The sequence below is a fragment of the Rosa chinensis genome, chromosome 7 (genome assembly GCF_002994745.2).
Source record: "Rosa chinensis cultivar Old Blush chromosome 7, RchiOBHm-V2, whole genome shotgun sequence".
Taxonomy (NCBI): Eukaryota; Viridiplantae; Streptophyta; class Magnoliopsida; order Rosales; family Rosaceae; genus Rosa; species Rosa chinensis.
In genome coordinates, this window is record NC_037094.1 from 64,846,447 (window position 1) to 64,869,741 (window position 23,295).

The following is a 23,295-nucleotide window of genomic DNA, read 5'->3' on the forward strand; positions in this document are numbered from 1 at the left end:
AATCTTGACACTTTTCAAACAATAGAAATTCCCAATTCCTAACACATTGTCTCCCGAAAAGTCAAGCCTCAAAACAATAGAATGAAACCCATCAATCCCTATTACTTAATTCACCCATCAACCCATAAGAATATACATATTTCACGTTAAAAATATATATATATATATAAATAAATATAATATATATATATATAATATATATATATATATATATACACCTATTTTTGGCCAACTTGAGGGATAGGCTCCCAGCCCTTGGATCAGGTTTAATGAGCTTGGACGGCTGAGATCGTAAACAGTGATTTAACCCTTATCTAACCCCAATTCGTGAACTCGGGTCCGTTCTCAAGCCTCCCAATTTCTTCTTTTCATCTCTCTCTCTCTCGCTCAGAGAATTCGCTCGATTTGCATGTCAAGCACATCTCTTGCATCAACTTCTTTAGAAATCAGGTGGGTTTTCTATTTGTAGTGAGTATTTGATTTGTTGAGGGAAATAGTCCACTCTTGCCTTAGATTTCAATTCAATTGCAGCAATTTACAAGGAAATAGTCCATGAATCCAGAGCAATCCCACCGCCATTGATTGGAAGAGATGTTGTCGAAAGCGACTCTCTCCACTCTCTCCAGGCCCCTCCCGATCAGGCTGAGGCCGCCGAGCTCGACCCCAATGACGACGGTAGCGATCTCGAAGAAGACGGTTAGTTTACCTCACTGTAATTTGTTTGGAAATTACAAATTGGGACTTTGATTTTTGTTATTAAGTAGTTGAATGATATGATCTATAGTTTGATAGTGAATGTTGAGGAGTTGTAATTGAAGTTCGAATTGGTTTATGTTAGGATAAAGATTTCTGCTTGGCGGGTGTTGAGTTTGAATTTGGCTTATAGAGGTAGACCCTCATTTCTTACGTACAGTTCTTTCTCTTGAGGGAAAAGATGAGAAAAGTGGTCCTGACAGTTTGTTGGATTATTGGCTATTCAGCAATGTCGAAAAATATTAACAAAACTTAAAATGCGGAGACTGTAATATGAATTTTTGCATGAAAGCTAGATTATTCTGTAAAATTGCAATCTTTTTAGTTTCTGATCCGTTTCTGTATGTTTGTTGGTTTTTGTACTGGTGCAGCTGCTAAAGTTTCCAGCTCCAATGGTATTTTGTTTATTGAATTTGTACTTGGTATTTTGTTTCATGGATTTTACTCATTTTAGCTATTGGTTGCTGAACTGGAAGTTAGTGTTCTTTACTACACAAGTTGCAAGAATTGTAATATTGTTTCGTGGTTGGGGATTTGGTGGTTCTTTTTAAACTGCAGATCATGTGGGGTAGCAGAAATCTTCAAATAAAAGTGACTCAATTTGAGAAAGGTATTGTAAAGTTTGTGCTTTCTTAGTGCAGTCCAAAATTACCTGTTGGAATAATTGGGTACTTTGTATTGAATTCTTAAAGCAGGTGAAACTTTAGCAAATCCTTTTCATTCTTGTCTTAAGATCCGTTGGATGCGTGCTCAAGAGGGGATGAAGAAGCCTTGTTGGATGTGTGCTCAAGAGGATGAAGAAGCCCTGTTGGATGTGTGCTCAAGAGGATGAAGAAGCCCTGTTGGATGTGTGCTCAAGAGGATGAAGAAGCCAGCGAAACACCCCTTACCATTGATGTTGTCACAATCAGTTTTCCTATTTGTTGTATCAATACAATTCAAATGATACTATGTAGTTGAGATTGGAAAGTAATGTTCTGAACTAGTGTATGTATTTTAAAAAACTTACGAGAAATGTATATGTGATTGTTTCTATCTGTCAATTGTATTGCATTTCTGAAACTTATGAGAATGTATTTACAAACATTTGCAAGCAGGCAAGCATATATAGCATATGAAGGGATATATAACAGGTGTTACAATTGTCTCATTTTGGCATTGGAAAAAAATGCATCAAAAGTAATAGTACTGACTACAACATACTGTAATCTACAACTAGTCAATCGGCATCTACTAGATTATCTATACAATAAACATCAATGCTAGACTTGTGACCTTGCATCAGTGAGAAATGCAATTACACAATAGACAAACATGATAGAACCAAAAACAGGTGTTACTATACTATTCCAGACCTAGCTTCAACATTGATGCTGAGAACCAAAAACAACTTCAAAATTACTACTGACAACGAAAACACTTCTTCATCAAGCACAGCAGTAGCTAATCATCCTAACCACACCATGTACACTTCTTCATCAAGCACAGCAGCAGCTAATCATCCTGACCACACCATGTACATGGGAAAAAGGAAGGTATTAATTCTTTCAGAAAAAAATTAAAGACTATGTATGGTATAGAGAGGTAATGCAATTACCTGTGACGAATAACTATCAGTATCTATGTCATCTTCACTCAAATTTTCATTTGTATCAACATCAGCAGATCTAAAAGGGCAAAGGAAGGTATATATTTAGTGACAATACTCACCAAATTAACAACAAAATATGAAATATGTTAAATATGTATTCTTACTGATTGATCAGCATTGGACAATTGCGTTTGTCATGGGTCTGCCCATCTTTGCCACATCCATGACAATGTCTATCGGTACTGTTGCGTTTTCCATTTGTCTTCTCTTTTCCTCTCTTAATTCTTTTAGCCCTTCCTTTTGTCTTAACTTCATTTGGTTCTCGAAAATCAAACTGATGAGTTGAACTTGTTTTTGCACAAGGCTCCACACCTTCACTGCTATTATTGGCAAGTAGTGGCCTAATCTTCTCAATCAAAGAATCCATTGTTTCACGAAACAATTGACTTTCTTCTTCACTTAAGACAACACTATCAATTACATGTGAATATTGCTGGAACAGTAGACCACGTTTTTCAAGTAAGGACTTCCTAACAGTTATCTCCATGTCAATCTTGTCCATCACAACCTCAGACCTTGCAGATTTTGTCCATCTCTTCAAAATGTATTGATCTGGCAATTTATGAATTTGATGTAACTTGTGTAAGTATGCTAGAACATGTCTACATGGGACTCCTGCACTCTCAAACAATTTTCAGCTACATGAGGCAAAAGGTATTGATTTGTCATACATAATGACTCGGGCTCTTCCATCCTCATGATCCTGACGCATAACCTTAAGTATACAATTAATTTCATCCTCCTTTGTGACCTCAAGATTGTAACTGTAGCTCTCCCACAACTGATCTTGAAATATGTAATAGTACTTCCGTGTATAAATAGCAGCCATTTGCTTTCCATCTTAATGGGGCACTTAAATCTTGGCTTTTCATTGATGTCAATGTGATCTGAAATCAACTCCTCATGCCGTTTGTGTAAAAGACCCCGACTAAACTGAACCATGAAGTCCACTAGAGAATTTTTATGAGAAATATAATCCTTAAAAAAGGAATGCGCACTTTCTGCTCGTTGACTACTTGCCATGCCAGCTGAGAAAATGTGGTTCATATAAGCCGACACCCATCTAAACCGAATTTCATAAATTGATTGCAGCCACTTATGTCCACTTAATCCACTTTTTGCAAGAACTGATTTCCATTTGAAGTCAAACTCCTCTGCATTCTCAGATGAATAAATGCAATTTCTGAATTCATCGTAGTGATCTCTGAATTTGATTGCATCAAGCTTCTCAGAAAACTTTCTCAAGATATGCCAGCTACAATATCTGTGAAATGTGTCTGGGAGGATTTCAGAAATAGCTTTTTCCATGGCTGGATCTTGATCAGTAATGATCATTTTAGGAGGACCCCCTGGCATAGCATTCAAAAATTCTTTCAACAACCACACAAATGAAGCTGTAGTCTCGTCACTTAAGAATGCAGCTCCAAACACAATTGTCTGACCATGGTTATTTATCCCCATCAATGGTGCAAAAATCAAACTATACCGATTGGTTTGGTATGTTGTGTCAAAGATAATCACATCACCATAAAACTTATACGACTGTCTTGAAATTGCATCAGCCCAAAAACAATGAGTAATCCTATTTTCAAAATCTGCCTTTATTGTGAAAAAGAACCCGGAATTTTTTTCTTGCTCTAGCAGAAAGTAGTCATGCAACATTTCTCCATCATGCCCTTTTGTCTCTTTACGCTTATCCCTTTCAAGATTGTACAAATCTTGTTGTGTACAACCAATGTACTGAAATCCTCCTGCTTGCACTCCAAGAATGTCAAATTGCTGGTGTGTGGGTATGTTTACCATGTATAGTTGTTCCCATAATGATCTCTGAGCTTTAGTAAGTCGACAATTGGACTTCAGCAAGTGGAGTCTTTTTGGACTTGTCATAGGATGAGTGTGAGCTTCATCAAATATATTGACTACAAATCCACCAGACTTGTCTCTCACAACTATCATTCTCGCCTTACAGTCCTCCCTTAGTACACCACGAATCCTTTTCTCATCACCAGTCAATTCAATCGGACTATTTCCTTGTCTATTGCAAAAAAACTCTTTCCTTATAAACTCATTAGTTGCTCTGCTCCTTTTACTGGAACCAATTCGTACAACAAACCCAGCTGCAGATGCATATTTGGTATAAAAAACATGTGCCTCTTCCCATGTTTTAAATTGCTGACCCTTGAAGGGTTTAAGCTCATTCCTTACTTGAGGATAGAAAGCTGAAGTAGAGACATTTTCTTTTGACGGAGGGATAGCTTGAATAGGTTCAGTTTCCATTTCCGCAGGTACAATAATCCCATTAGTCTCCATTTCTGCAAGTACAACCATCTTATTATCTGTCATATCTTCAGCTCTTCTATCAATTACAGAATGCCACAACACATATAGCAAAACTAAAAGTTTTCGTTAAACTAATGAATGCAAAGCCAATTTTAAATGAATGAATGCAAAGCCATTTTCAAATGAATGCAAAGCCGTTTTCAAATTGATGAATGCAAAGTCATGAAACTAAACACATGCAGACGGACTAAAAATTTCTAGCACAGAACTTGTTTCGAGCATAAGCTCATGGCACAGAACTTGCCTCAAAACATACAAAAGCCAAAGAGTTTCAGGTCCTCCATATTAATCAAATCAAATTCCCATATAAACTCCAAAAGTTTAATTCTTTTCAAATAGACAATCAAAGATAAAGAGTGAATTGATGACAAAAATTAGAACAACAAAATAACAAATGTGGATAAACCCATAAAATTGAGCATCAAACAAGCATCAGAACAGAGGTCCTTGTACATAATTGAAAAGAAATACCATAGCAGAAGAAGAGCCATACCGGATTTGTCTTAGAAAGTAAACATCAGGATACCACAAGCCTTTGTTTCTTTGACGCTCTCTATCTCTCTCTCAAGCGGACTGTTTGATCGTTCTCTCACTCCGCTTCCCGATCTTCTCTGAGCGCCAAATCGAAAGAATTGAGGTTCAGTTTTGCGCCTGAGTTCACGAATTGGAGTTCACGAATTGGGGTTAGATAAGGGTTAAATCACTATTTACGATCTCAGCCGTCCAAGCTCATTAAACCTGATCCAAGGGCTGGGAGCCCCTCAAGTTGGCCAAAAATAGGTATCCCTCATTGGAAGGGGGCTGTATATATATATATATGTGTGTGTGTGTGTGTGTGTGTGTGTGTGGTCATTCACTCAAGAATGCCACTAATACCAACTATAGTTTGCAGTTAACTAAATAACTCTCAAAACAATAAAGGTAACTCCGTTAGTAAATGAACATTGTGAGATTACTCACCTCTGAATCTTGTTGTGTCTTCTATACAGAACAGAGTAATCACAACCTCAAAAGATCAGTCCAAGAATACTTCGTCAAGTACCTAATCACATACGGTATCAACTTAGTACACAAATCACAAGTGATTAAAGTCTGAAACCCCGTTTTGAACTAAAATCCCCATAAGTAACGCCAATCGAGGTGAAATTTTATCCGAGACCACCCCAAAGTCTCCGGAACACTTCTACAATCGCTATATCAAATCACACGTTGATCGGACAATCGAATCCACACGGATCGAAAATCGAACGGTTCGAAACCGTAAAAATCATAACATATTCAAACGATCTCCAAAAATTACATATTATATATCGAAACACTCGTATCGACGAGTATATGATATATAAAACCAGAAATTGTCCCTTACATGGCTGGAACGCCGCCACAGGTAGTGGCACACCGTCGCGGACCAAACTCAAAATCACAACAATCAAGCCATCCAGAAATGTTCATCATGAAGAGTAGAGCAACTTTCATACCTGGAACTAAGCCTAGATCGGTCTAGATCGTCCTAGATCATGCTTGCAAGATCGATCAATCTCTGCCGTCTGATCAAGCTCCAGATTAGTTATGCACCGCTGATTTTCAAACCTTGATCTTTCACTCCACATGCAAAATCGTCCTTCAAGGCGAGTATGAGGATGATCAAGAGAAGGTGGAGATTCCAAAACCGGAAATGATCTGCCGACACTACAAAAAAAAATTGCAATGGTTTCGCCAGTTGGCGTCGGCGTTCTTTTGCCGTCGCAAAAAATTGGCTTTTCTCTACGGCAAAGTTACGCCGTGGCAGAACTTGCGACTGAGTTATTGCGCTGTGGCAATAGGGGTAGCCAAACTCTAATATTCTACTTCGGTGAACATTAGCCGTCGCAAAGTTTCACTACTTTGCTACTGCATCTACAATGCCGTCGCACGAGAGAACAAACTATGCATCCCAATTCTCTTAGTAAATCTATTTTCTAATAAAAAAGCCCTAACCCTATTCCTAAATCTTTGTTCTTTACTGCAGTCCTCTTTCTCTTTCTCTCCATTTTCGATCTAACCCAACAAATTGAGCATCGTAAAACTTGGTGGCCACTGGGTTGATCTAGATCCAGGGCTTATTCTTTTTGGGTATTTCAATTTCTCTTCGGTCTTTCCTCTTTCTCTTTGTTGAATCCAATTCAATTTGCACTATTTCTATGGCCACTAAGAAGAAGCAAAGATTTCCGAAATGAGCTAACTGCCAATTAAGACTTGTGAAGAAGCCAAGCCTTGGACGGAGACGGTCATGAACGTCTGTTCAATCGCACCTCCTTTGCCTTCTTGGTGACTGCAATATGGCGACTTTGGTTCGACTCTGCCCTAGCCTACGCCTCTTCCAGTACGATTCCCTATCCCTCTTCTCTTTTCTTTACTCTTCAGTTCGTCAATTCCTTGTTACGCTTTTTCTCAGATATGTTTTTGTATAGGATTCTATTGTTTTTCCAAATTAGGGATTTAGGTTTTCTTCTTTTTAATTCGATTACCTCAATTAGAGTAATTTGGGTTTTAATTGCCTTGTTACAACTACGATTTGTATGTGGATGCTTGCTCTGTATCCGTGGTCTTTGTTTGAGTGCAAAAAATTGGTAGGTTGTCTCTCTATTCAGTACAAGACTGCATCTACCCTTTTTCTTTTTTGACTTCGTTTTTGGTTTTGTTGCGTCTTTGATTCTGGACAAAGTGTTTGATGTTTTTCTTTGGGATTTATTTTGTTACTTGGATATTGAGAAAGAACCAGAATTTGTACACGATTGGAGTAGAGTAGAGAAATTTGGCTTTCTTAGTTTGAATTTTGAGTGTGAGAATTGAGCTTTGATCTTTCTGTTTTCCTCTACTTTTATCAGAAATCAAATAATCGATTCTTTTTTTTTTCTTCTTTTTTTCCTTTTTTCTTTTTTTGTGGGTTCTGTTGTTCTTTTGATTAGAAGTCTTAGGGCATGAAAGGGAAAATATTAGCTAATGTCGTGTTATCAAGGTTAGTATTTTGTCAATGGCTGATAGTATTTTTGAAATGCATTTTTCTAAGTTAAAAGTTAAAACCATTCTTTGTTGTTTGCTAGAAGGATGATAAGCTATATCTGTTGCTAGAAGAATGACAGAAAGACCAGTTGAGGTGGATGAATCTCCAGTCCATTTGCTTGGTTCTACAAAGTAAGATAGGTCAAAATGTACACAAACACGAGTTATTTACTTCTTTGTAGCTTTAGTTTGTAAATTAGTAAGTTATTTTCTTTGAATACCAGTGAGGCAGAGAATGGGATTAAGAAACTAGAATGCTGCGAAAAAATCTAGTTCCAGAATGCTATTTGGAAAGGAAAATGTCAAGGTGCATATCCATACTCACATTATCTATCTATTCTCCTAGAGTGTGTTTCTTTCTCTTGTTTTAATTCAATTGGTATTTTGCAAAACTACTTTCTTATTGTGTTTAGGAAAGTATTTCAATGGAGCCATCTCAGTCTTAAGAATCTCTCTGCTTGCTCCTATCTTTGCCTGCAAGATCAATCCTTCAATATGTGTGATCAGCAAATTCACTTTACACAACTTTGAAGTGATCTGGGCGCCAGATTCACTTTAAGATGGTGAGTGTTTCTTTTTCTTCTTTTTGTTGCATCTATGTGAAAGAACATAGAACAAAACTTTTTTGTGTTTCTCTATATGGGTTTTGATTCTAATGCATGGCTATAAAAGTGTGGCTTTATTTATGCGAATATTTGTTCGGTTTGCTAGGTAGTTGTTTGATTATCAGAGGCAAGTACCTTAGATTTGAATACTTGATGGAAATATTACCATAATAATGTGGTTTGCAACTTTGCTGGAATGTATTATTGATGTCATGTATCCTTACAACACTTGATTATGATATAACAGAGCTAGGTTGTATGATATACCACTTGGTTATGATACAATACTTATTATTGGAATTTTTTTTTTTTTGTAGAATTTGGAATCTTTGGTCTGTCCAATTTGGAGTTGCTCATCAAAGAGAGGTGAATACCTCCTTTATCATGATCATTTCTACAGATCAATTGATCTTTACACTTTTAATTTTTGAATAGCCATGTTTGTTCATTCAAATTGTCATGAAATACTTTATGTTTTATTATTGATGCATTTATCTAATCGAGAGTAATTGTGATAGCTATACTATACTCTTATGAGGATGTCCTATTCTTGGAAAGTTGATGGCTAAAGGCCTGCTATACGTTCTTAGTAATCATCCCAATTATAAGCACTGTTTCCATTTCTAAAGGCCTTGAAGCTTTCTTGATTAATGTTTCTTACCTGCAATATGTATTATACTTGACATATTTTTAATCCAATATTTCTCATTGGCCTACATCTAAATGGAACAGTTGGAGTAATTACTTTCAAAACCATCAATATATATACATTGAATGGTTCTTGAGGTTCTTATCTGAGTTCACAAGGATTTTGTATGTGATCACCTTTTGTGCTGCTATACATAGTTGTTGAGCTTTGAATGCCCTTAAGGATCTGCTAGAAAGTGTACTTTTCATATGTTACATACTATATCTGATTTTGAGTATAGATTTCTTACATACTTTCTCACATGTTCCTACTATAAGGAGCATAGAATCCTTCCCTACTTCTTGGTTGGATTATTTTCCCCATTTTATACTTGTCAGCTTCTTCCTTAATGACTAGATCTGCATTGTTTTCTCCATAGAGGTGTCCTGTAGACATTCAGATGTATTATCGTTTAATGTAGTTTGCTGTATATTTGTTCAATAAAACTTTGCAATGAGGCTTAGTGGCTTGCAGGATAAGGATGGTTTTATGTTAACTACTTTCCACTCCATCTGCTCTATGTTTAAAACTAGTATCTAGTCATCACACTTCTGTATAGATGAAAGAAAGCATGTGCTAGGAGTAATAGATTAGTGTCTTTATAAAGATTTTTTGTTTTGAACATTAAGCTGTTGAAATAGATTAGCATCTTTTTGTGCAGTGGCTATTGAAGTTAAGCATTTTTTGTGCAGTGGCTATTGAAGTTATTGAAAGAGATTGCAACAACAATAGAGTAATTGGTACGTGAAGTAGAACGAAGAAGATCCCTTCAAAGTTTATCTTGAAGTAGAGGAAGAAAACAAAGCTTAATTATCTTGTAAACTTTTGTAGAAGCTTCATTCCTTTTGCAACATTCATGAATGTATCATTCCTTTTTGTATATGTTGCATTCCTTTTTGTATAGCTTTTATTCCAAAAAAAAAAAAAAAATGGCATGCATTTGCATGCCAGATATTTTTTTTTATTCATAAATAATATTTTTGCGACGCCGTCGCAAATGACTTTTGGCGACTGCAAAAAACTTTAGTAGCGGTTGGTGGCATCGCCATTGGTATTTGCGATGACATTTTTCAGTCGCAAAATTCTTGCGACGGCAAACGTTTGCAGTCGCTAATAGTCTTGCGACGGGGAATTGCAAAGAAAGTTTAATCTTATTTTATTTTATCTTTTTGTGGGGAAAAACTCAAATGCCATGTCATCTACGAGAATGAATTAGGAGCATTAAATGATTTTATATCTAAGGGCTTTAAAGAAGTGTAAAAAATTGTGTCAAATAATGTGATTGGCGACTCCACCAACGGCGTCGGAAGCATTGCCGCTGCCAATGGTCTTTTGCGACGGCAAAAGAGCCTTTTGCTACGGGGACGCGCCGTGGCTATTGCAATTTTTTTTTGTAGTGCGAGACGTCGTCTGAAAATGGAAAAACTGAATGGGTCGGTCCGCCGCCACTGTTCATTTCTCCGATCTCCTTCTGGGTTGCTCCACCACGGGAACTGATGTCAAGGGTCGACAGAGGATGGCCGGGCGAATCGATCTGGGTCGGGTCGACCTGACTTCATTAGGTCTGAGGAGAGAGAACAAAGAGAATTCTAGGGGAGAAAATGAGAAAAAGGAAAATTTTGGGATTTAATGAAAAATCCTGGAATTTCTCCTATTTATAGAAATTTTCCAAATTTTCAATCGCTCATAACTTTCTCATACTAACTCAGATTTTTGCGTTCCACATGTCCATGAACTCGTATTGATGCGCTCTACGACTTTTGTGAAGGAAGTTTTTGGAGAAACCCAACGTATAAAAAGTCAACCTTTGCGCCCTCCCTAAAACCATACATTCCGAATAAAATTTCGTCCGAAATACTTCCGCTCCATCCACGAACCACGAAATCGTCCAATAACCATTAATTAAATTCCGGAAAATTCTTGGAAAATAATAACGAATTTCCGGGGCATCACACTTTAGAAATATATTTGCATCAGTGCTATCTATTTTAGCTAATTTTCAATTTATATTATTTTTAAATGAAGAATAAATAGTCTAAATGTATCTATAAATTACATAAAATAACTCAAAAGGAATGTTTTAAATTATAGAGAGCCTCATCTCGCTCTCTCTATATTTAGGAGCGAGATAACTAAAAGTTATAATAGAGAGCCACATAGGAGCTGTTGCAGCTGCTAAAATAGAAAAAAAGCTAAACATGTTCTCCAAAATTGCTAAGGAGTCAAAACAGAGAGTCTGCTAAAGATGCTATTAGAATCGTTAATTATGAAGTATGAACAACTGAATCAGAAACACCTAAGTTGGCAGGTTCTAGGAACTTTAATTAGCATCACAAATAGTCCTCTTTGTTGAAAGTTGTGATGCCCCGGAAATTCGTATTTATTTTCCGAGGATTTTCTGGAATTAATTTTATGTTTATTGGACGGTTTCGTGGCTCATGGACGGAGCGGAAGTGTTTCGGATGAATTTTTATTCGAAGTGCTCGTTTTAGGGGGGTTACGAAGTTTGACTTTTTATACGTTTATATTCTGTGAGAACTTCCTTCACAAAAGTTGTAGATTGCGTTGATACGAGTTCGTGGACATGTGGAACGCGGAAATCGGAGTTCGTATGAAGAAGTTATGGCGGTCGGAAAAAGTTTCCATTTTGGTATATATCGAAAATTAATCAGAAAATCAGAAGTTTCCGAAAAGGGAAACTTTTTCTCTCTCTTCGGTCCTGAGCCCAGTTTCGCCCTCTCCCTTCGCGGGCCGATTTCTTCACCGTCCGGCCACCAATCGGGGAGATTCCAAAGGGAATCCTGCTCGCCTCAGTCCCCTCTACACATCTGTGGTGGTGATTCGTCGTGGGAAGCACCGTGCACGACGCTACAAGGCCGAGAAGTCGCACGGTGGAGCTGCAGATCGCCCAGATCGGAGATCACGTTTCCGGCCACCATAGCCGGTGATCCTTGGGGGCTTTTGAAGCCCAGAGGACGTAGATACTCTCCATAAAAAGGCTTGTAAAGATTCAACCTGTGGAACTCGAATTTGGAAGATTGGGAATCTAGGGTTCATCGGTTTTCAAAACTTGCGAGGTAAATTCATGCCAAATGGCTTTGATTCAAACTTTGTGCTAGTTATGAATGTTTCAATTGGAGTTGAGATGAAGAACTTTCATGTTGTGAGTTTTGCCAAATTCTGATTTTGGGCCGGTGGCGGTGCCGCCACTGTGGTGGTGTTTTCCGGCAGTTTCCGGCCACCTCAAGGATGGTTTCTGTTCCTAATTTTGATCTACTCGTCGATACGAGCATTTCGATATACAATACGTAATTTTTGGAGATCGTTTCAGCATGTTAGGGTTTTCGATTCGTTTCGGTTTTCTATCCGTGAGGATTCGGCCGTTCGATCGACTTGTAGTTTTGATTTATTGATCATAGAAGTGTTCCGAAGACGTTGGATGGTCTCAGATGAGGATCCGACTGTTGGATAGTCGTATAATTGTGTTTTGTGAATTGTGTGCTTTGTGTTATATTGAGTGTGACCTTGATGTGATTAGGTGATTGACGGAATTGTGTGAGCGGAGTTTGGATGATTTTGTGCTTGTCTTAGTTTGTGTGAAGACGCAGCAGGATTTGGAGGTGAGTAAATCTCACGGTGTTTCGGTTGATAAAGTAGTTATGTTTTAATTTAGTATATTTAATTGTTAGCATGAAAAATCGTATTTATCGAAACAAATTATTTGTTTTAAAATATATGAACTTGATCGACAACAGTTCATGGGTAAGTCAAAACAATGTTTTGATATAAAATGATTTTCGAGAACTATAATTTATAAAACTATAGTTGGTATTAGTGGTCATTCCTGCGTGAATGACTACGTATATATATATATATATATATATATATATATTTACGTGGAATATATATATGGATGGTGTGGCGTTGTGATATGGATATGTTTGATGATTATATTGTTGAAAGAGTGAATTGAAAATGTGATGTGAAATTGTGAGTCGTGTGGCCTTAAAAGGTTTTGTTCTGAGGGCCAAGTGGTCCGAGGTCCGACGGTTACAGTGGTAACCTGTTAGCGGGGTTTTGTTCTGAGGGCCAGGTGGTCCGAAGTCCGATGGTTACAGTGGTAACCTGTTGTTATGTCATCGGATGCTTGCACTTTGGTCAAGGGGGCAGGTTACGATACAGTTATCGGATGCTTGTACCTTGGTCAAGGGGGCAGGTTACGATACAGTTAGGGTGTAAGTCATCTGATGCTTGCACCTTGGTCAAGGGGGCAGGTTACGGTTCAGTTATCGGATGCTTGCATCTTGGTCAAGGGGGCAAGTTACGATGCAGTGGGTTGTTGTGAGATGATTTATTTGAAGTTGATGGGTGATCATCTACTTTAGTCAAAGTCGATGGGTGAACATCGACTATCGACTTTAGTTTGGAGTTGATGGGTGATCATTGACTTTAGTGTAAGTTGTTTGACTTCTTCATTTATTTTCCTTTTCCTTTTAATTGTTAAATTTTATGTAATCTCCTGAACTAAGTTATATGCAGGGATTACTGTCTTTTGAATTGTTTGTTTTAATGTAATCTCCTGAACTAAGTTATATGCAGGGATTACCACTTTTTGTATTGTTTGTTTTAATGTAAATTCCTGAACTAAACTCTATGCAGGGATTTATATGATTTCTATTGTTTGTTTTTAATGTGATCTCCTGAACTAAGTTTCTATGCAGGGATTACTGATTTTACTTAATTCGATTGTAAGTGCGGTTGTGGTTTGAGATTTGTAGTGAGTTGTGAGGTCATCGTTTTGACAAATGCTTTATGTTGAGAGGAAAGAAGTGTGATTTCGTGGTTGCGTTTTGTGGAATTAAATATTGTTGCTTTAATCTTCTCACGAGTTGAGAAATTATAAGCATGCGTGACGTGAGTCACTTTATTTGAGTTTACTCATACGGGCTTAGAAAGCTTACCGGGATTGTTTTGTTCAACCCGGTGCACTATTTTATGGTGTAGGGTTTATTGTGCAGGTTAGAATATCGATTAATCGTTGTCGAAGCTGAGGGGTACGTTCGGTAGCGTGGATGTCGAAAGGTAATCTTAGTTTTAAGTCTTCCGCTGTGTAGTGAGTTGTGGTGGGTGTGTTTACTTATTGAATTGTCATTCAGTTTAATTTGTAAACTATCTGTAATGTAATATGTGACTCTAAAGAACGAGTCGGTATTGATATTGTGAGCTCAGTTTGTTTAGTTGCTTAATTTAAATGAAAAATTTTCTATGTGTTTTTCTTGTGCTTGTTAAGTTATCGCGTTTCGGATTTGAATTTATTTATTCAAAATTCAGAGCGTGACAAAAGTCTAGCTATTTGTGAAGGTCTTGTTAAAGTTTTCTAGGTGGAGACTATAAAAAAAAAAAAAAAGGGATTCAAAGATGTTTAAGTGGAAGGTGACTCTTTAGTATTCATTAGCAACATTCATGATTTTCTTTCTTCCCTTTGTTTGACAAACAAATACGAAGACATCTTTAACTTTATTCCTCTCTATCATATTTTGCGGGAGGCAAATTCATTATTGTAGACTAGCAAATGAGTCGTTTTCCCGATGTAAGTTGTTTAGAGAGCCACAATCCTCCCCCAAATGTTGTTGCTGTGTTTAATTTTGATAACCTCAAAGATGGTTGTCCAATTAATGAGCTTTTCTTTGTAAAGTAAAATTAATAATATAAAGACAAGACTAAGACAACGTTTTTTTAGGTTAAGAATGATTGCAGATGAACTAAATTAGGAATTTCTTAGAACGGGCCTCACGCCCTGAAAATCTAGGAACCTTGTTGTTTTCTTCTCTCGTTCTCGCTCGGTTATACCGTGGCGCTGGCTATGGTCTCTAGTCACGCCTGCGCATGATGAATGCCGCAGGACGGGATAGCTAGTTCGTGAGCGTAACCTTGACTCGGAGGCTGGGTTGGAGAGGGATTTTATTTGCCTCTCTCAGTGTAGGAAGGTAGCTGTATTTAGGGTTGGGATCGAACCGGAGTTAGATCCCTATTGGGTTGAAGTGGTGTCTTGCGGTGGTCGAATAGCGGGTCGGGCTCGATTGATGGAAGAATTGAATTGCTGGGTTGACGGGTTGGTGGGATGTAGTCCAATTTCTACGAGTTTGGACATCAATAATTGTCAATAGTTTATAGTTTGAATTTTTTTATTTTTATTTTTATTTTTTTTTATCTTGAAAATAATTAAACAAATTTTGTATTTAACATGATAGATTATTAATTAGAGCCTTAAGATGAGACTAATGACTAAAATGATGACATGTAACATGGAGTAGTAAGATCTACAACCTAGCCGTCTCTGCTAGGGTTTCTCGTTGCTTGGTTTTGACAAAACTACCAAATCGTTTATGCATGATGATGAACAAGGAGGCGGGAGATCTGGTAGGGGCTCGGCTTCTTGACTCGGCTCGTGTTTCTCTTGGGCAGGCGGGTCTTGCAGTGTTGCAGGTTGATCAGTGATTTCTGGTGGGTAGGATACTTGACCCCATGGCAAAGTATCCAGGGTTCAAGGGAACTATCTCAACCATTTGGAGGATCAAGAATGGCTTAATGATCCAAGAGGTGGGGGATCAATTTGTCTTTCAATTCGATCGTGAGGCTGAACGAAATAGGGTCCTGCATGGAGGACCATGGTTCTACAAGAACACTATGCTGGTTCTGGGGGTGTATGATGGGATTGGATCTGTAACGTCCCGTATCTTAAATTAACCGTTTACTAGTCATTTGGACGGTAAACGACAATTACTTCAACTTTTTACTCTGTTTTGATACTTTTAGTAGCCCTAAAAGTTGACTTTTTGTTCGGGTCAAAATTTGAGAAAATTTCCGTCATGAAAGTTGTAGAGGACGTTAAACCGAGCGCATGCATATGTGGTACATAAAAATAGGAATTCGTATGCGAAAGTTATGGCCTAAAATGTGGAAGTTACTGTTTACGGTAACTTTCTATATATATAGAAAGTTACTGTGGTAGATTTCTATTTCTGGAAACCTACCCCGACTCTCTCTCTTCCTCTCCCTCTTTCCCCCACATCGGCCTCTCTCCTTCTCCCCTTCATTTTGCCGCCGTCCGGCCACGAAACGGCGAACCCCAGCGGCGGTCGACTCATCTCCTTCCCCCCTACACGCCTGTGGTCGTGGGTCGTCGTGATTTGGCCGGAAAAGTGAGATATCGAGCTGAGATGATTATTGTAGCAGATTGAAGTTTCCGGCGATTACTTTCGATTCCTGCCATCTCCGGCCACCACGCCAGGTCGAATAGAACTGCCTCGAGCCAGTGATCACTTTCCCTCAAGTTACTAGCTCCAATTCACAGCGAAGAGGAAGAATCGAAGAAAAACCCAATTCTAGGGTTTTCAAATTTCTGGAAAATTTTCACCGGCCAAATTGGAGTTCTTCAAGGTAAAATTGGAACTTGTTGTAGTTGAGAAAAATGTTGGGTTTGTTGAGTAGGTGGTGCTGCCAAATTTTGGTGGCCATCGGAGGTGGTTGCCAGTGGCGTGTGAACCCCACGCGCCGCCAATGTAGGTTGCGCGTGGAGGCGCGTAGGGCTGCTTTTTAAATTCAATTTTTAGCCTATTAAATCCTATAAATGTTGTAGAGCTTATATATGAAGTTTGGTGAAGATTGGGGAAGTTTTCAATCGATTATAAATTTCTGAAATTTAGAATTTCGATTATCGATTTACGAGAATCCGACCATCGGATTTCTTTCGAATTTGCTTTAGAAATTGTAAATCGATGAATATAATTATTGGTGAAGTTTGGATGGATATCAAGGAGAATTGAAAGAGTTAAGATTTAAGGAGACGTTTAGGAATTCGATTTTAATTATCATAAATTAAATTTCCACCCTATACTTATTCGTTTACAGATTATTAATTGTACAGGGTGACGTATTGAATTACTACTTAGTGAAGGAGCCCTAATGCTTGGTCGCCTAAATAGTACTGTGAGTGGACTTTTGTTTTAAATAATGATGCATGCATTTATTTTGAAATTATTGATTAATTTAATTATCATTTTATTTATCGAGCATAATATTTTGCCTTGGATTATAATTTTGACATTTTTTTTCCATATGAATTTCGGTTACGAATCTATTATGCTCGGATTTGGATTTATGATTTATTTTCGGAGATTAATTATGAATTATTTTCAATTATGATTTGGAAATGGATTTTGAGCCTTTGATAAGTATCTCCAATATATGGCTTTTATTTGAAATCATGATTTTCGACTAGTTATTTTCTGAGGTAATTTCCGGAAATTTATAATGCATTTCTATTCGTCGATATTGAGATTTCTGGAATATTTTTTTCGAAAATGGGATTTTCGATGGAATTATATGTATCGATTATTTCTCGCCTAATGGTTCATTGACTTGAGATTATTTTGGCGTGCAGGGCCACGTCGTTGGAATATGTCTTTTCTTGTGAGTATTGGGGAAGCCTTGCTGATTTTCGAGTTTTCGTATGGTTTTAAACCACCATACCTGGGTCGTCATATTTATTGCTAGCTAGCCTATTAGTACTCCTCCCTGCTTACTATGTGTTCATGGGTGAGTAGAGCAGAGCATGGGATGCTCCAGAGTGTGGAACACTCCGACCTGAGCCTGGGAGGCTCCATTATTTGTATGGTGAGAACTTCTTCCCCATATTTGACTGATACCTTTAGCTAGCGGGGCTAGCTCGATTTCTTTTGACCAGCGGGGCTGGAATGTTTTCACGAATTTTCGTGTTGCGAGAAATATGTTTTATCCACGTTGCATGCATTGAGTTTTTAAAGGAATAAATGTGGGAAAGTATTAAAGCTTTACTTTCATTTGAATTAACTTACTTATTTATTTTTATCCACTCACACTAACGTGTTTTTCAATACTTTTCCCCTAAGCCCTTCGGTTTCAAATGCCCAGTTTGCAGGCTAAATTAGTTGAGTTCGGGCGTACATGGAATTGAGGCATAATCAACAGCATGGCTTCCGCGTTTGCCTTTGAATTAAGTTTTCCTTGTTTACCTTTCTATTAGAATTGCTCTGATAACCTGTGAGATTAATATTGTTTTTGGGTTGAGACTGATATTTGTGAAATTGGAGTTGTGATTTGGGGAGCAGGGTGGCTCCAGGAGAATAAGGATGGATTGCTTAGAAGTGTAAATGTTTTTCTACAGGTTTTGGGTAGTCCATTTTTAGGGGAAGTTCCGCCAAATTTTTGGTAGAATTTCTTCTAAGGTGGGCCCCGTAGGGCCACTTCGGATTTCAGGGTGAAATCCGGGGCGAATCCTGTCAGGATCGGTGGCTGAGATCCCATTGAACCTGGTGGAGACATGGGTGGTAGTTAAAGGGCTGTCGGTGGGTTTGCGTAACAAGGCGGCTTTGAACCTGATTGGATCTACTATAGGTCGGGTTATAAAACTCAACAACACCGCTCTGTTCCTGAAGGAAGAAGAACAAAGGATCCGTCTGGTCCTTGATGTCCGGAGATGGGTTAGGGTTTGGAGAATTGTTGAGTTCTCACCGGTGGTGGTACAGGAATTATCATTCATATATGAGAAGGTCAAGGGAATTTTCCGGGGATGTGATTTATTTGAGCATGGGGAGGCAGGCTGTGATGGTTTTCTGCTAAAGGAGAAAGATGATCTTATGGCGCAGATGCAACGGCGGTTATGGCGGGGGTGTCTTTGGCTGATGACACTCATTGGACTGAAGCGGCTCCGAAGCAGAATGATTTGGTAGAGATGCCTTTGCTTAAGTCAGATTCGATGATTCGATTGGGATTGAAGGTGCTTTGCTTGTGATGGAGAAAGTTGGGTCATCGCCACCATTGTTGTCGACACTAGAAGCAGGTGAATACTAGGCAAGTTTCTTTGCAGGATTCAATCTGTCGGCTTTCTTGGAAAGTTGGGCAAGAGGGCTGAAGCATGCAGGTCAGACAGGTGGGGGCATCATGCTCCCTTTGGCGGTTCTCAAATCCACTAGGGTAGAGGGTTGGGGTAAGACTATAATCGTGGAAACTGGCCCTAGCGCAGTAGTGAGGATGAAAAAAAAATCGGTGGAGATGCTGGAACGTGTGGGGAAGAGGTATGGTTCCAAATCGGAACCCTTACTTCAGGTAGATGATGGCATGCAGCTTGTCTTATAGTATAAGCATGGCAAATTGGTGGTTTAACCACGTAAGAAGAAACTTGGCAGACCTAAAGGTAGCAAGAACATGCCTAAGTGTGTTAGGGACCTTACAAAGGACATGTAGGGGAGGAAAGCTAAGAAGTGGAGGCTGCGCGAGAGTGACAAATATATCCAAACTCCTGTGGAGGAGGAGATGGATGGTAATGTGGAACAAGCTCAAATTGTGGAGGCACCAAAGGGAGGAGAAGTGGATGGGGTGGTTGAGTTATCCTCATCTCCTACCACAAATGTTTAATTGTCTGAAGATCGCAAAGTCTAAGGGCTCGGTTGTTACATTTACTTAAATTGCTTCTAAGTTTACTAGACTTTGTTTAAATAGAGGTGCGTATTTTGCTTTAAAAGGTGGGTGTACCCGGGGGTGCGAGGTTCTGTTTTAATTTTTAGAATATATACTTTGTATGTCCTCAAAGACGGCTCTTTCTGTTGGCCCTTCATGGGTGTGTCGTTACTGATACTGCTTTATAAAATTGGATAACATATTTCGATTAAAAAAAAAGGAGAAATTTTAAATACACATCCCTAATCACTTAATACACATCCCTATTATTTTATATTTCAAATTAGATTTTGTAGGTAGGTTGAATGACCAAAACGTACATCTATGCATTAGAAAGAAAGAAAAAAATAGTCATATTTTCCTTATATAGAATAATTTATGTATTAATAGTTAAATAAACACAACAAATCTCCATACATGGCCTCCTAATTTAGTACAAGAATAAAGTTAGAAACTATCTAATTTATTTTTTTCTTAAATAAACTGTAATTAAATGAGGTTAGAAGCCATAATATTTAGAATTGCAAAATCAATGGTATTAAATGTTTTTAAAACGGATCATATTACTCCCTTTTTTGGTTAATTTCATTTGCTTTCTTTTTTCTAAGAGATACGATTAATCCATTTATTTTCTAATATAAAACATCACGGGTGAAAAAACTTTGTAATTGTTAATTTGTTTGGCCCCTCTAATGATAACTTTGTAGTTCCACCATTGGAGAGAAACTAGTGATATAGTTTTGGTTAAATGTTCAACTCATAATTTTATACTTGATCAACATGGTGTTTGGTGGATGAGAATTCAAATAATATAAAACCTATTTATATGCATCTATTTAAAGGGAACAATAATAAATCTTTATGGATTTCTGAATAAGTAACACAAGTAATCAATATGGTCATTTAAAAACATCAATATACTAGAATATACTAATCATATTAAATAGTAGCCTTAATATAGTCAAATAATAAGATATTTCATGATTTTTGAGATTAAGGATATTTTAGGATATTAAATAGTAGCCTTAATCTCCGGCTATGACAGCCGCTTCCTCGTTTGGAATAGCATTTGGGTCCTAGAAGGAGGCATTGTCAGAATAACCAAGCCAGGGGTTAATGATAAAACATTTTGTTAAGAAAGGTACCTCTTCAACAGGTGGCTCGCGAAGAATTGCTGTTGGCATAGGTTCTTGGGCAATCTCACCGGACGCTGGAACTGAATCAGACGCTGCCTGTCCCAAAAGGAGGGATGCAGTTGGTTGCTCGTAGGAGGTGTCTGGGAGCGACATTCTTTCTTCAACCTCAGGCGAGTTGTCATCTATAACCTGTATTGGGACCAGAACCAACTGCATATTGTTTGCAGCATCAATTGGAGAGGGAGGATTATTAGAACCATTTGGCTCTTGGACTTGCGAACCAGACACACCTTCGCCAGCAGCGGAGGATCCTTCCCCAACTTGCCTTGATGACCTACGACGAACCTGCAGAGGAGGAGCGTTATAGAGTCATACATAACAAAACAAAACATCATGGCTCATTGTAGATGAGTATTACCAGTCAATCAGCGACTGGTTCATCTTCTGCCCATGGGTCAGTCCGGGGATCAGCGCGACTGTGTTTGCGGGCTAAAGTAGCAGCAATCTGTCAGGATTAAAGTAAAATCAAAATAAGCTTCGAAGAAGATATCAGAATTATGAGATTTTAAGACAAGAGCCTTACTGTTTGTGGGTCATCATCGTCAGAGGAAGAGTCTTCGACTTCAGGCTCCGTCGCTATCGCTTTCTTCTTCGCGGCCTGACCCGTGGCAGGAGAAGTATTAACTGCATGACCGCCAGAGGGTGGCACACTTCCCTGATGCAACAAAGCGTGAGTTAAAAGGGGAAAAGCAGACAGAAAGTAAAAAATATAAGACAATTACCTCTTGGGGAGGCTCACGAATGACAATCCCAGCCTGGACCGGGCGCAAGGCTCACGCGGGTAGCGGAGCTGGTTCAGGTAGAGGAGGTGGCGCCTTGTCTTCAGGAAAGCGAGCAAGTAACTCGGTATCAGCATCATAAGGATATCTCAGCTCTTCAAAAATGGTCGCGAAGAGCTTGTCATCCCTTTGTCTCCAGCAGTTGACGGAAACTTCTGACCACCATTGATCATAATCTTCAGCAGTCCCATCCACGGGGACGATGTTATTAACCCAGTCAGGGAGATCAACCAGTACAAGCATGCTTTGTACTGGCGGAGGCTCAGTCAAGGGGCCAATTCTGCGTCAAGAAGTGTTGTAGTTCCAAGCATCATAGAGGGGAAATGGCACTAGTTGGATAAGACCAAACTGGCGAGCGAATTGGTTGGGAGCGTAAAGCTCATAACTGAGTTCATCAGATGCATGCCTAATGTCTGAACAAGAGATCGCGCGGCAAAAAACCAGGCGCGCGCGATCACTATAATTAGGAGCCCCAGGAAGGAACCCAAGGAACCCATTTTCAAGAGGGGTAGGGAATCTCCTATTGAGTACTAAGTCGCAGTAAGGCATTTCGTGCAGGAGGTACAAATATGAGAAACACTCAGAATAGGGTGGGGATGAAAACCTCGCCTCGCGACAAAGCCATTGATGAAGAAGGGCTTCAGCCGGTGGTAGCAGTGAAATATCGTCGCGGCGGAAGAATGGAAAGTAAGTTTGAATCCAGAAATCAAGGATCCAAAAAGGGCCAGAAATGCTAGTCTCGATAGGATGCATGGTGGCTTGGTATAGAGTACGGTAGAGGGCACCCAACACTGGTTGTCCGAACCCCACGCGGCGGCCGTTATAGAGGGCTGTGGCCAAGAAAGTCCAAGGACCAGTGGGCTATTGGCGGAGATACAGAAGATGAACTTGCAGAGCCAATACTCCAGGAAAGCAATGCCACCAGTCGCATTGTGTTCTTTGTGGTAATAGGTCAGCCACCGCGGATAGGAGCTGCTATGAACGCCGCGACCAGTTTGGGCCATGGTTGATGAGAAGTTGTTAGAATCGAATTGGCCATGCAGATAGGGCTCACCATCGATGGGCAATCCAGTAATGGTAAGAATATCCAATAATGTAACACTCATTTGGCCAAATCGGAAATCAAAGGTGTTGGTGGCAGTATTCCAAAAGCAAAGGAAGGTAGCAAGTGGCGAGCGATTGCCACCGCGAGGAAGGCGAAAGCATAAATCAATAGTTTGGGTAATACCTGCTGCGTTCCAGCGAGCCAGATCTCGCGCTCGCTCTTAGCGATACCAAGAAAGCTCCGCCGCCCTAATCGAGGATAGCCAGTGCCCTATTTTCGCTCTTTGTTTTTGCGCACCCCAACTGCTGAAATCTCCAGGGGTCCTTCGGAGGACTGGAATGGGTCGACGGATGGGCAGGCCGTAGAGGGTGATAGCGTCGGCTAGAATGGAATCTCGCGGTGCCGGGCCCAGTCCGACATGTTGATTTGGGAGCCTGAGAAGCAATGGTCTCTGGATATTGGTGTGGATACGACAGCGGGCACCAATTCCGGTTCCCCAAGAGCGAACAGCTTTCTCGTTGAGTTCTTCCTCCTGATCGATAACTATTTTCTTTGGAGGAGCCATTCCTGGGTTTCTATAAGGAGGATTGTTTGGGACGAAAGAGTTTTGATGTGACAGGTTTGGAGTGGCTGCAGGATTTAAATAAAAGATTTTGTGAGGGAAATGATGCGACGAAAAGACGTTTTGCCAAGCGAATA

At 39.2% G+C, this 23,295-nt stretch overlaps 1 protein-coding gene across 1 annotated transcript; it reads right to left on the reverse strand.

Annotated features, from left to right (window-relative positions):
• Nucleotides 1-2,247: 2,247 nt before the first annotated feature.
• Nucleotides 2,248-4,360, reverse strand: LOC112178416 (protein FAR1-RELATED SEQUENCE 5-like). The gene is made up of 4 exons (XM_024316565.1): nucleotides 3,076-4,360; nucleotides 2,509-2,956; nucleotides 2,351-2,420; nucleotides 2,248-2,256 (listed from the first exon to the last, which is right to left on the reverse strand). Exons 1-4 carry the CDS (start codon nucleotides 4,358-4,360, stop codon nucleotides 2,248-2,250), a joined length of 1,812 nt encoding a protein of 603 aa, XP_024172333.1.
• Nucleotides 4,361-23,295: the final 18,935 nt, after the last annotated feature.

What these genes read in the sequence shown, in the direction of transcription:
- LOC112178416 (XM_024316565.1), bottom strand. Translation starts at nt 4,360, where the DNA reads ATGATAGTTGTGAGAGACAAGTCTGGTGGATTTGTAGTCAATATATTT. An exon ending in GGAAGAGCCCGAGTCATTAT is followed by an intron (nt 2,957 to 3,075) that starts GTATGACAAATC and finishes ATAAATTGCCAG; the next exon opens with ATCAATACATTTTGAAGAGA. An exon ending in TGTCCAATGCTGATCAATCA is followed by an intron (nt 2,421 to 2,508) that starts GTAAGAATACAT and finishes TTGCCCTTTTAG; the next exon opens with ATCTGCTGATGTTGATACAA.